This window comes from Mesoplodon densirostris, chromosome 1 (genome assembly GCF_025265405.1).
Source record: "Mesoplodon densirostris isolate mMesDen1 chromosome 1, mMesDen1 primary haplotype, whole genome shotgun sequence".
In the NCBI taxonomy this organism is placed as follows: Eukaryota; Metazoa; Chordata; class Mammalia; order Artiodactyla; family Ziphiidae; genus Mesoplodon; species Mesoplodon densirostris.
Window position 1 is genome coordinate 154,007,018 of NC_082661.1, and position 14,611 is coordinate 154,021,628.

General features: G+C 43.0%; 1 protein-coding gene across 1 annotated transcript; it reads left to right on the forward strand.

Moving 5' to 3' along the window:
• Positions 1-10,283: 10,283 nt before the first annotated feature.
• On the forward strand, positions 10,284-12,023 carry LOC132497450 (elongation factor 1-alpha 1-like). Its single transcript, XM_060110623.1, is given in 2 exon segments — positions 10,284-11,700; positions 11,702-12,023. Coding segments are annotated over 2 exon segments (1,389 nt in total). The 5' UTR covers positions 10,284-10,344; the 3' UTR covers positions 11,735-12,023.
• The last annotated feature ends 2,588 nt before the right edge of the window (positions 12,024-14,611 follow it).

The window sequence follows — 14,611 nt, forward strand, 5'->3', positions numbered from 1 at the left end:
TATCTCCTTTAAGCCTCATGACAGCCCTCCTAGGTAGGTATTTTCCTGTTTAGATAATGATCCTGAGACATTAAGCTGCTTGACCACACAAAATGTATATATTTAGTGACAGAACCAAGATTCAAGTCCAAGTCTTTTGAATCTGAAATTCTTACTGACACTCCCTCTCACTGTAACTTCACAAGAGTAACAGAGAACATTTAAAAAGGAGGTCTTGAAGTGTGCTCCTTGAGAACCCCCAGGGACCATCAGTGGATTCTACCTTAGGGATTCTCATGCCTGAGGAGACCACTGCCACACATGGCGGCTCAGCCAATATCCGGTGATAAGACACTGACCTGCCCCTTCCACTCCCCTCCTTCTCTGTAGACACTTCACAAGGCAGTGGTTCCTGGATGGACACCATCAAACCAGCACCAGACTTCTCAAAGTCCTGCAATGAAGAGGCGGGTAGACGAACCTCTGAATGCCGGTCAAGTGTGACAGGAAACACGTTGGAATTCTAACTTGGTCTTTTCTTCTACTGCCTCTTCCCCAGGAGAGGGTCTCCCAGGAATACCTTCTCCTTTCCCAAACCTGCTTTATACTCTCTGAGCCCCATATCAAATTCCTCAGCCCAGTAGCCCCAGTCAGAAAACTTGGTCCCTCCCCTCAAGAAAAGGAGTTTCAGGCCCTTGGTCTCTCTCTGCATTCTGCAAACATGAGCAATGGTTTGGATTCAACCAGATGTTCATTCAGGCTCTCCTCTGCTCAGTCAGTGAATACATCTATTGAGTACCTACTGTAGATTCAAGGCTGAGGATGCTGAGGGTCTTATTCTCAGTGTCAGCACGGGGCTGAGATTAGGGCTTGGGGCGGGGGGATGAGGGTGGGAGTTCCCAGCGCCATGAACAAGGGCAGCTGTAAGTACCGTATTCAGTCTTCCCACCACAGAGAGTTATAGATGATCCCTCCCAGGCACCCAAGGGGACTAAGCACACCTCACCATGACACAGTCAGCATGCTATCCATGCCTCGTGCAGAGGCAAGGATGATTCTCCTATTAACATGGCTTTGGCCTTTCCACCCCCTTTTTTTTTTCGCGGTACGCAGGCCTCTCACTGTTGTGGCCTCTCCCATTGCGGAGCACAGGCTCCGGATGCGCAGGCTCAGCGGCCATGGCTCACGGGCCCAGCCGCTCCGTGGCATGTGGGATCCTCCCGGACCAGGACATGAACCCGTGTGCCCTGCATCGGCAGGCAGACTCTCAACCACTGCGCCACCAGGGAAGCCCGGCCACCCCTTTTAAAAGAAAATTTTTTTTAAGTCTTGAATGTCTGTCTACTGAGCTCCAGACATAATCCTTGGTGTTGGGAATACAGTATAAATATAGGACACTACTCCCTGCTCTTTCGCAGGGAGTTTAGCGAACAGAAGGCAAAAACTGTTGGCTTTGCCCTTTTGGAGCAACATAGACTCTGCTGTTATTGTATGAAGGAGATTTACCTCTTTCCTGCCCTGCCGAGCCTGGCTTGCATTAGTGGAGAAACCACCCAGCTGTAAACGCTCACAGTAAAGGGCAATGGCGCCAGCGCCCATTAAATGAATTTGATTCCAAGTCGCCCCTGATGGAAAAGGGGCGGGGGCTGCCACCTCTGTGAGGATCACAGAGGTTACATGGAAAACCATTTGGGCTGCTTAAAACTCATAACTCCTCTCTGCACAGAGACAGAAGCCAAAGTCCTGAGCACAGTCTCCCAAACCCTCGTATTCCCACTGCCGTCCCACTCCCCTCACCCAGCCCTCAACTGTCAGCAGTTTCTGAATCAGAAAAGCAAGCTTTCTCTCTCCCCTGTGCCTGGGACTTCACTCTGCCTGGCCCACAACACACTTTCCCCACTAACCAGGTTTTCCTGACATTCTCCTTCTCCTCAAGGCTTACCTCAGCCCCCAGCCACCTGTGAGGCTCCACTGTCCCCTGACCTCCCCCCCGCCCGCCACAGAGTTAGAGACCTCACTCTCCCCTCACAAAGCACCCAGTCTGTGCCAGAGACCTATGAGCAGCTGGGTCATGTCATCACCGTGCTCTTAGTTGCCTCTCTTTCCATCCCTCTGTCTCTGTCTCTGTCTCTCTCAGGGACTGTGTGCTGCTATTTCTGTGCCTCCAGAACCATCACCATGTCCATGCATGATTTTACTGGAGATAAGAAAATCAGAACCGGGAGGTGGGCTTCCTATCACACTACACTGCCACTCCTATCTGATGGGGTGTGTCTATTGAGGTGTGTTTGTGTTTTGTAAAAAGGGCAAGGAAAAGAGGCAGATGTGAGAGGGAAGGTGGGCAAGGACAGTACTGTAAACTCTCCATTCTCCTATCATTCAAACCTGGACAGTATTCACTTTGTACCTCTGTTCTGTTTCTCTCTCATTTCCCTATAGTCCATTTTCCACGCAGGAGCAGCCAGGGGGATTGTTTTACAACAAAAATCATATCATGTCACCCCTTTGCTTAAAATCCTGGAATGGCTTCCCATCAATCCAAATAAAATAAATAAAGCCAAAGTCCTAACAGCAGCCCGCGAGGTCTCCTATGACCTGCCCCCACCCATGACCTCTCTGCTCTCAGCTCTTACTTTTCTCCCCTTTCATTCACTCCGACCCCACTGGCCTCTCAGCACCAGCTCTTCCCTCTGTGGGGAATCCTCTTCCCCAGATGCATCAGTTTTGCTCAGAGTCATTTCCTCAATGAGATTGACCTTGACTGCCTCATTCAACACATTCAAGGTTGACCCTGACATTTCCATTCAACCACTTGCCTCTCCCCCACCTCCTTACCTTGCTCTGCTGTTTTATTTTTTATTTTTTCCATAGCTTTCATCACCTCCTACCATACCAGATACTTTATTTATATGTTTATTGTTTACCCAGAGATTTTTGTCTATTTTGTGGTTATATAGATGTCTTTCCCCTACTTTCCCCTAGTCAGTTATATTGTTTCCTTTTTCACTACTATAATATTGTTAAGAACAACATCTTACTACATAAATCTTCACATAGACCTTTGATTATTTCTAAGAATTCGAGTCACTTGATCAGATGCTACATACTTATAAGACTTTTGATACCGATTACAAAGTTGATTTCCTATCATACTTTTTGAGTAGTATGTACTTGTTGAGAAGGAATGTTACCCTGTGTTGGGGGCAGTCTATAAACTTAATTATGTGCCCCAGCAATTCCACTCTAGGAGTCTACCCACAAGAAATGAAAACACATCCACACAAACACATGTATATGACTGTTCAGAGCAGCATTGTTCGTCATAGCCCCAAACTGGGAATGACACAGATGTCTATCAGCTGATGAATGGATAAAAAAGACGAGGTATTTTCATACCATGGAATACTACTCAGCAATAAAAAGGACAGAACAATTGGTACATGCTACAATATGAATGAGCTTGTGCTAAGCATACATTTGTATGCTTCTATTTATATGAAATGTCCAGAAAAAGCACATTGGTAGAGACAAAAAGCAGATCAGTCATTACCTGGGGCTGGGGTAGGAGCAGGGATTAACTGCAAACAGAAACAAGAAACTTTGGGGGATGATGGAAATGTTCTAAAACTGGATTTGTGGGGATGATTTTACAGCTCTATTTACTAAAATAATAGAATACTTACAATGGGTGGATTTTATGGTACATAAAACTACACCTTAATAAAGTCATTAAGGGAATTGGGAATAAATGTAATCAGAGGGAAAGATTAGGAAGAAAATTCATATACAATGCATGCTGTGATTTTAAAAGTTTGAGGAATAAAAAGTAGCATAAGGCAGAAAGGAAGGGGGGCAGGGAGGAAAGAAAGAGAAGGAGAGAAAGAAAGAAAGAAGGAAGGAAAAGGGAGAGAGAAATGTCATATATATATTTGAGGGCCCCTTTTGTGATGGCTCAAGACTATCAGAAGATACCCCCACGGAAAATCCATGAAGTGAGTCGACTTGGCACAAATAATAAGAACTTATGGCCTCTATACTGTCAGCACGTGTCTTTAAAGAAGGGACATGGGCCCATAGCATCCCACAGAAGCAAATAAAGGCACCAAGGTAACAACAACAACAAAAAAAACTAGGCCTGGTCTCTGAGCCAACTGTTATTCTTCATTTATTTCAAAGAAGATTTTATGGGCCTTAAATGTTTAAATAATAATTATTATAAAGCTCTCAAATGTAGCATCATGTTTTCAAAAGGAATAAAAAAGGGAGCCTTCCAGAGTGATGTGGCTCTGTTGGTGGCCTTTCTGAGCAGTACTGGGGGTGGGGAGGGGACTACAGGAGGAACTATAGAAAAAATAGTCCCCGAGAGAAGCAGGCAGCAGCTCATACCTGAAGGCCTGGAATTCTTCACTACACACAAAATATGACTTTTCAGTACCATGCCTTTTTTTTTTTTTTTTTTTTTTTGGCCACGAGGCACGGCTTGCAGAATTTCAGTTCCCCGACAAGGGACTGAACCCAGGCCATGGCAGTGAAAGTACCAAATTCTAACCAGTAGACCACCAGGGAACCCCCAAGTACTATGCATCTTAAGGCCATTCTTTTTTAAAGTATATTCATACAGTTTGGATTTATGTGACCTTCTGTAGCAATGAGTCAAACGTGCAGGCCAGATTTCAGTAAGTGATTAAGGTTACGCATCACCTTACCTGTTTACACGTCACCCAATTGGTGTCTGCTGAGGACAAGCACCGGCAGAGCTGGGAGGGTGCTCGTGAGGCAAACTCGGGCTGCGGGCTGGACACACCCCAGCAGGAGACGCAGAATATAAGGGAGGGCTGTCGTCTCCCGGAATGTCAGCAGATTCTTCACGCCCTCGAGCTCCCAGACGTGGGGAGGGCAAAGGGACTGAGAAGAACCAATGTGACTTGCTCTTGGGGCAGCCACGGGGGTCAGTGGTGGGGACCACGTAGGGGTGGTTTAGACAGGACGGTCAGGGCAGTCCAGTGACTCTTGAACATGTTGCATTGGCTTATTATGTCTGAGTTTCCTTTTGCTGCATAACAAATTACCACAAACTTAGAGGATTGAATCAATACCCGTTTCTTAGCGCACGGTGCTGTAGGCCAGAAGTCCAGCTTGGCCTGGCTGGGTTGTCTTACAAGGCTGAAATTAAGGTGTCGGCTGTGTTTCTTTCTGGAGGCTCTGGGGAAGAATCTGCTTCCGGTTGTTGGCCAGATTCAGTTCCTTCAGGCTCTAGAACTGAGACCGTCATTTCCCTGCTGTCAGCTGGGGGCCACTCTCACCTCCTAGAGGCTGCCCACATTCCTTTGCCAAGAAAGGCCTAGTCTTTTCTGAGGACTAGGTCAGGCCAACTGAGGATAATCTATCTTAATGCCAATTTATTGGGGACCTTAATTACATCTGCAAACTCCCTTTAGTGTTTGATTGAGTGCCCAGGAGAAGGTGTTTATACACCAGGACCTGGGAGGCTTGGGGGCCACTCTGGAATTCTACCTACGACAAGTTACTTAGGAAAGCTTCTCCAGTGCAGCTAAGTGATCCTCAGGGCGGGTGGTACCAAGCCCTAATGGATGTTTTGTAAATTCATGGGCAAATATTTTGTTGTGGTAACGGGGATATGTTCCACCGGCATTTCGTATTCAGGGCCAGGTCGTAAAAAGAAAGCCTCACACAGTGAGGAATCGTGTTGTATGTTACACAGCTTTCAAAGGTCCCTCGAGGCATTTGTGTCGCTGAAAAATCTGTGTATAATTGTCTGAAACTCTATTTGTTTGCATGCTGTTTGCACTGAAGTTTCCATAAATACAATAGTGAATAAGTCAGGGGAAGAACGTAATTACTTTGTTTGGGACTTTACCAAGATTTTCACCATTTGGGGAAAATTGCATGACCGATAACAAGGCTGCTCGTGGAATCTGAACTGTCAACGCACCATCCCCTGCTCCATCTGCAGCTGTCCCTGTCTTCGTGATTCTAAGTACAAGCCTCACCTCACTTTATATATTCTCATATGATGATACCGGAGCACTTACCCATTGAAACATATTTTCTTTAAATTGATTTCTTAAGATTATGTATATAGGTAGGTTATATTAGCTATGAACTCTTTCAGGATTGTAAAGGGGGCATTTCAACATAGTGCTTATAATAAGGGGCCACGGATCTGAAGAGCTGAGAGACAAAGGTCTACTGCATGCACCTCCTGAAGCTGGGATTGGCCAAGAGCGAGAATGGTGGAGGTTGTGGTATATAAACTCGTGGAGATGAGGCACTTCAATGAGCTTTGAGTCGATTTTTTAATTTAAAAAAGAGGAAACTGAGGCCAGAAAAGGGAATTGGTTAATGTCACCCAACTACTTATATGTTAATACTGGACCAGACCCAGTTTTCCTAATGGTAAAGGTCAAATCCATCCATATGAAACTACTTGAAAGGGAATTCCCTGGTGGTCCAGTGGTTAGGACTCCGTGCTTTTACTGTGGTGTCCCAGGTTCAATCCCTCGTTGGGGAACTAAGATGTCATAAGCGGCCTGGTGCAGTCTTAAAAAAAAAGAAAAGAAGAAAGAAACTACTTGAAAATAAAATTAACATTGTGTAACTGAAGTATTGAGAAAAATATTATCCTAAACATCTGTTATAACAATTTAATATTATACAATTAAGTCTACTATTTTCTAATGTTAAGATGTTGAAAGCCAGATTCTACTAATGTAGAGTTGATTATAGAATTGATTTGATAAGATCAATTGGATTTGGGATAATAGCTAACTCAACATAAGCAGAGGAAGCTTTTTTTTTTTTTTTTGCGGTATGCGGGCCTCTCACTGTTGTGGCCTCTCCCATTGCGGAGCACAGGCTCCGGACACGCAGGCTCAGCGGCCATGGCTCACGGGCCCAGCCGCTCCGTGGCATGTGGGATCTTCCCGGACTGGGGCGGACTCTCAACCACTGTGCCACCAGGGAAGCCCCAGGAAGCATTTTTTAATAACCTTGTGATTTGAAATTATTCCTGCTCATTTCTATTTATTTTTCTGATAAAATAAACAGAACCTGGGCAAAATTTTGAATAGCCCAACAAGCAATTCACAAGGCTGATTTTAGCCAATCTACACTAGGACTGGTTAGTCCAGTCCAAAACAGTGGGCCAAAATGAAGGCCCGAGCACTATCACACTTCTCCATCTTGCCCAGAGGGGCCAGTCACCAAAAGCTACTGGTTTTTCCTTCCTGGCTCAACTTTGTTCAAACCTACTTAGCTTTGAAGTTGCCATAAGCTTTCCTTTGCTGCCACCTACTGGATGTAGTGAGTATAGTTAAAGCTTTTGTCTTCCTACGTATTGTATTTTAATGTGAAATAGGCAATTCAGGTATTGGCCACTCAATTTGGACTCAAACGTCCAAACTTTGGACATTTAAAGTTGTTTCCTCTAATGACTAGAGCAACTTTAATGTCAAGCAAAGCAAATAAACCTATGAATCTCCGTTTTCAAAGCCCCTCTTCTGTCCTTATAAAGTTATACTTTAAAGTTCAATCATATGATTCCCTTCTTAAAAATCAGTGGCCTACAAGAGGGTAAATACACTTGTATTACTCATGTCTTGATGTGAAACAGAATGTACCCCACTCACTGCAAAGAATGAGGCACTGACGGACTGGGAGCCATGAATTAGGATAACTTTTAGGAAAAGTTGCTTTGGAAATGGGCCCTTATCCCAGGAAATGGGGGACACATGGTAGCTTGGAATTTCAGTGGGATAAAAAGGAGAGATGAATGCAAACAGATAGGTGGTGATGAAAATTAAAACCATAGCACTTGCTATATTCTAGCACACCCCAAAGTACTTCACAAGTATTCTCATGTGCTTTCACAACAACCCTATGAGGCAGATACTGAACCACTTTACAGATGAGGAAATCAAGGCTTAGGAGGGGTTAAGTTGGCCAAGGCACCCATCTGGTAAGGGGCAGAGATGATGGCACAACCCTCAGGTCTCAACCACAAGCTGTGCTGCCTGCACTGGCCCCAGGAGACCACAAACAGTGGAACTGTTAAGAGCCAGAGCCAAAGCAGCACCTTGGATCAACGTAATTGGTTTTAGTTCAATAAATCACAGCCAAGAGGAGCCTAGGGAGACAGGACAACTACATATTATGTGGTGTCCTAGATGGGATTCTGGAACAGAAAAAGGACATTAGGTGAAAACTAAAGAAATAAAGTCTGGACTTAAGTTAATAACAACGTATCATTGTTAGTTCATTCATTGTAACAAATGTACTACCATACTAAGGTAAGATTAAAAAAATAAAAAAGCCTGTTTTTTAGAGAATGATGAACACTGTGGAAAGCATCTGATTCCTAAGAATGAAGAGATGCATTACTATAAAATTTGATTTTGAATCAGGTTAAGAATATTAACATGACCAGGGAAAGGAAACCACCAAGTGACTTAAATTGTCCAAATCCAGGTATTTTGTACTAGGAGGGAACATTATCCATACTATTTCATCTGCTGAGACTTCTCTACTTCTCTTTCTTTTTTGTTCATAAATATTCACACACACACACACACTCAACTCCTATAACAGTTTATGTTACATTAATAAAAATGCTCAAGGCATGGTCACGATGTGCTGAGCTCTACGTGCCTTATCTTAGCTCCAACCTCCTAATCCTGGGAGAGGTCCTGTAATTCGCATTCTACAGGATTATACCAGACAACCTAACCACACAGGCAATCCACAGCACCCCACTCCTCGCCGCTACACCAAGCCAGGTCAAGAATGAAAAGGATGAACAACTTAACACTATAATACAAATGAATTAATAAGATCACATCATTCAAGGGACACAGAAAGTTAACTCCCAAATGTCAAGTCATTATTGAACATGTCACAATGTGCAGGAAACTGAACAGGTTCCAAGTAACTTGGGGTTTAGGAGAACATAAAGATGATCATTTAAAGTTCTAAAGTAGCCTTGTAATGAAGCCCATTTCATCTTAGAAGACTAAGTTGCACGGACTTCAGTTATAAACTGAAGAAATTTGGGAGGTAAGCTAAACTAACCAGCAGCAGCTCAGACAGAATTAATTCCATAATTCATTCATTGCAGTCCTAGAGAAAAACTTAAGCTTTTTTACTATAAAAGTAATATAGCAATTTTAGAAAGCTTGGAAAATGAGGATATAAAGTTAAAATCACTCATAATCTCAACATCCAGAGGCAGGAGCAGACCCACGTTTTTAAAGGATTTGTAAATTTCACAAGGACACAAAAGCCAGGAAACTGGAACGAGCCATTAAATTGTGAGGCCCTAAAGCTTAAACTTCACTCACCTTAAGGTAGGTTCACCTCTGCCCAGCAATGATCATTAATATCGTGGGCTCCTAGAGCCACCCTGCTTGGGTTTGAATGTCAGCAACATCCCTCACTAGCTGAGTAAGATTGGGCAAGTTGCTTAAGCTTCGCTGTGACTAAGTTTAACTTAGAATATAGTAAACATCTAGCTATTATGGTCCTGTCTTTTCTAAACACATATGCATACACATTTTACAAAACTATCTCACTAGTTTCATGCATAAACTTTTTTTTATTATCATGGGTCTTTAAGACAGATCATATTATACTGAATAGATGTGTAACCTAAATATTCCTCAATTGGACATTCTGGGTATTAGTTAGAAAAGGGGGGATACCTAGCATCAGGTGGCTTTATCTATTGAAAGCACAACAAGTCGCCTTCATTACATTCTCTAACACCATATACAAAAATAAACTCAAAATGGATTAAAGACCTCAGTGCAACACTGGATACTATAAAACTCCTGGAGGAAAACATAGGCATAACACTCTTCGACATAAATCGCAGCACTTTTTTTTATCCGCCTCCTAAAGCAAAGGAAATAAAAGCAAAAATAAACAAATGGAATCTAATTAAACTTAAAAGCTTTAGCACAGCAAAGAAAACCATCCAAAAGACAACCTACTGAATGGGAGAAAATATTTGCAAACGATATGACCAATAAGGGATCAATAGTTAACATATATAAACAGCTCATATAACTTGACATCAAAAAACAAAAACCCAATTAAGAAGCAGGCAGAAGAAATGAATAGACATTTTTCCAAAGAGGAAATGCAGATGGCCAACAGGCACATGAAATGATGTTCAACATCGCTAATCATCAGGGAAATGCAAATCAAAACCACAATGAGATATCACCTCACACCTGTCAAAACGGCTATCATCAAAAAGAACACAAATAACAAATGTTGGGCTTTTTCACAACGGGTTTGCCGCCAGGATACAGGTGTCGTGAAAACCACCGCTAAACCTAAGCAAAAATGGGAAAGGAGAAGACGCACATCAACATCGTTGTCATCGGACACGTAGATTCGGGGAAGTCCACCACTACTGGCCATCTGATCTACAAATGTGGTGGGATCGACAACAGAACCACTGAAAAGTTCAAGAAGGAGGCTGCCAAGATGGGGAAGGGCTCCTTCAAGTATGCCTGGGTCTTGGACAAACTGAAAGTTGAACGCGAGCGTGGTATCACCACTGATATATCCCTATGGAAATTCGAGACCAGCAAGTACTATGTGACCATCGTTGATGCCCCAGGACACAGAGACTTCATCAAAAACATGATTACAGGCACATCCCAGGCTGACTGTGCTGTCCTGATTGTTGCTGCTGGTGTTGGTGAATTTGAAGCAGATATTTCCAAGAATGGGTAGACCAGTGAGCATGCCCTTCTGGCCTACACTCTGGGTGTGAAACAACTAATTGTTGGAGTTAATAAAATGGATTCCACCGAGCCACCCTACAGCCAGAAGAGATACGAGGAAATTGTAAAGGAAGTCAGCACCTACATTAAGAAAATTGGCTACAACCCCGACACAGTAGCATTTGTGCCAATTTCTGGCTGGAATGGTGACAACATGCTGGAGCCAAGTGCTAACATGCCGTGGTTCAAGGGATGGAAAGTCACCCGTAAAGATGGCAATGCCAGTGGAACCACAATGCTTGAAACTCTGGATTGCATCCTGCCACCAACTCGCCCAACTGACAAGCCCTTGCATTTGCCCCTCCAGGACGTCTACAAAATTGTTGGTATTGGCACTGTCCCTGTGGGTCGAGGGGAGACTGGTGTTCTCAGACCTGGCATGGTGGTCGCCTTTGCTCCAGTCAATGTGACAACTGAAGCGAAGTCTGTTGAAATGAACCATGAAGCTTTGAGTGAAGCCCTTCCTGGGGACAATGTGGGCTTCAATGTCAAGAACATGTCTGTCAAAGATGTTCGTCGTGGCAATGTGGCTGGTGACAGTAAAAATGACCCACCAATGGAAGCAGCTGGCTTCACAGCTCGGGTGATTATCTTGAACCATCCAGGCCAAATCAGTGCTGGCTGTGCACCTGTGCTGGATTGTCACACAGCTCACATTGCCTGCAAGTTTGCTGAGCTGAAGGAGAAGATTGATCGTCGTTCTGGGAAAAAGCTGGAAGATGGCCCCAAATTCTTGAAATCTGATGATGCTGCCATTGTTGATATTGTTCCTGGCAAACCCATGTGTGTTGAGAGCTTCTCTGACTATCCTCCTCTGGGCCGCTTTTCTGTTCGTGACATGAGACAGACGGTTGCTGTGGGTGTCATCAAAGCAGTGGACAAGAAGGCAGCTGGAGCTAGCAAGGTCACCCAAGTCTGCCCAGAAAGCTCAGAAGGCTAAATGAATATTATTCCCAATACCTGCCACCCCAGTCTTAATCAGTGGTGGAAGAACGGTCTCAGAATGGTTTGTCTCAATTGGCTATTTAAGTTTAATAGCAAAAGACTGGTTAATGATAACAATGCATCGTAAAACCTTCAGAAGGAAAGGAGAATGTGTTGTGGACCATTTGTTTTGTGTGTGGCAGTTTTAAGTTATTAGTTTTTAAAATCAGTACTTTTTAATGGAAACAACTTGACCAAAAATCTGTCACAGAATTTGAGACCCATTAAAAAAGTTTAATGAGAAAAAATAAAAATTAAAATAAAATAAAATAAAATAAAAAATAATAACAAATGTTGGCAAGGATGTGGAGAAAAGGGAACCTTCGTACACCACTGGTGGGAAAACGTAAATTGGTGTAGCCACTATGGAAAACAATATGGAGGTTTCTCAAAAAACTAAAATTAGAACTACCATATGACCCAACAATTCCACTCCTGGGTATATATACAGGGGGGAAAAGAAAAAAAACCCACTAATTCCAAAAGATATATGTACCCCAATGTTCATAGCAGCATTATTTACAATTGCCTAAGTATGGAAGCAACCTAGGTGTCCAGCAGATGAATGGGTAAAGAAGATGTGGTACATATATATATTTATACAATGGAATATTACTCAGCCATTAAAAAAATGAAATTCTGCCATCTGCAACAACATGGATGAACCTAGAGTGCATTATGCTGAGTGAAATAAGTCAGACAGAGAAAGACAAATACTGTATGATATCACTTATATGTGGAATCTAAAAAAGTACACAAACTAGTGACTATAACAAAAAAGCAGCAGACTCACAGGTATTGAGAACAAACTAGTGGTTACCACTAGGGAGAGGGAAGCGGGGGACAATATAGGGGTAGGGGCTTAAGTGGTACAAACTATTAGGTATAAAATAAGCTACAAGGCTATGTTGTAGGGACTTCCCTGGTGGCACAGTGGTTAAGAATCCACCTGCCAATGCAGGGGACACGGGTTCGAGCCCTGGTCTGGGAAGATCCCACATGCTGCGGAGCAACTAAGCCCATGCGCCACAACTACTGAGCTTGTGCTCTAAAGCCTGTGAGCCACAACTACTGAGCCCACATGCCACAACTACTGAAGCCCACGCACCTAGAGCCCATGCTGTGCAACGAGAAGCCATTGCAGTGAGAAGCCCATGCACTGCAATGAAGAGTACCCCCCACTTGCCACAACTAGAGAAAGCCCACACACAGCAACGAAGACCCAACACAGCCAAAAATAAATAAATAAAAGGATATGTTGTACAACAAGGGGAATGTAGGCAATATTGTATAATAACTATAAATGGAATATAACCTTTAAAAATTATGTACACCTGTACTTACATAATATTGTACAGCAAACTGTACTTCAATTAAAAAAACCAAAATTACTTTCATTGCCAAAGATTAGTAACATTCTAAAGAATAAGCCAACTGGACATGATATTTGATAAATCCAAGATGTCAATTAATAGGGTTTATTGGAGAAACAAGAACCTCTTGAGTTGCACAACTCCAGGGGGTACTGCCCTCACATAGAATACAAAGTTGATGTTACCCCATGGGGTTACACATGGCTGAGGTCTCAGGGAGAGCAGTAGGGAAGATGTTGGTGCTAGAGGGAAACTTCTAGAAGCCAGGCCCTTCCCAACACATCTTCACTCTGTGTTGTCCATTTTAACGTGAAACAATGAAGACGTGGGAGAGGGAAATTTCTTTGCCCAAAGTTACCGAGAGGCAGAGTGGAGGTCAAAGACATTTGATAAGCCCTGAAGTCTATAATATTGACTCCTGAGGACAGCTACCTCTAGGTGGTCAGTCCACGGTCTAAACCGATTTCCCTAGTAATTAGCAGTGAGAATTTGGGCATGTAAACTAACCTGTGTTTCCTCAGTAAAACTGAAATTTCTCTGCACCTCTAGGGTTGCAATCTCCCACATACAACAGCCATTACATGACCCTCCATGGTGTGACATGCTAAGGTGTGTTAGGAGTTTGTGAGCATTTTAATAATGCTTCTCATGCATAAAGTCTTACAGCTACACTTAGTGGTATAATTGTACTCCTGAGACCAAAAGTAGTATTTTCACCAGCTCTTATTAGCAGGAAGGAGGCTTGTTCTGTTTCTTTTCCCCTAAGTCGATCTCCAAGGTGACTGCATGAAAGTCACACACCAAATTAGAACTGAAAGTGCATCCCTCTGGCTTCAACTCCAAGCAATTAGAATCACCTGAGTCACCATGTATTTAGTTTTCTACATTAGAAGGAATAGTAGTGATCACTTTCCCCCTAGGAACCAAAATATCCTTCACTTAGAAGTTGGAATCAGAAGTATTATCACCATAGAATAGTCAGAGTTGAAAACTTTAAGGCAGCTGAAACCCAAGCTACCTGGGCTCCTGGCAACAGACAGGATAAAGCTCTTCTGTGAGGATCACACTAAGAGCAGGAGGTCTGGGGGTTTCTTCCCCACAGTGCTTAATCCCTGTTACTAGAGAGTAACTGTTATATTCAAGTATCAATTGTTGAGAACAAATGTCATTTAACATTTAATGCAAGCCTATAAGTTGCATATTAATGTATCATAATCTATAAAATAGTTAAGGTTTAACAAATGGCAAAGACATTGATTTTTTTTTGAGGTTGATCAGAAACTTTCATTTGGTCCTTATCATTTATTAAGCAACCTACAAAATCATTTTCTATGTATCTACCACAAGCAGCAGCAGCTGCATCCAGGCCAGAAATGGAAGACACAAGTAGTGCAAGACCTTACAAAGAAAAGGTAACAGGTGAGATCTCTGCTTATCCAGGCTTCGGTGAAGGTAGAACAGGAA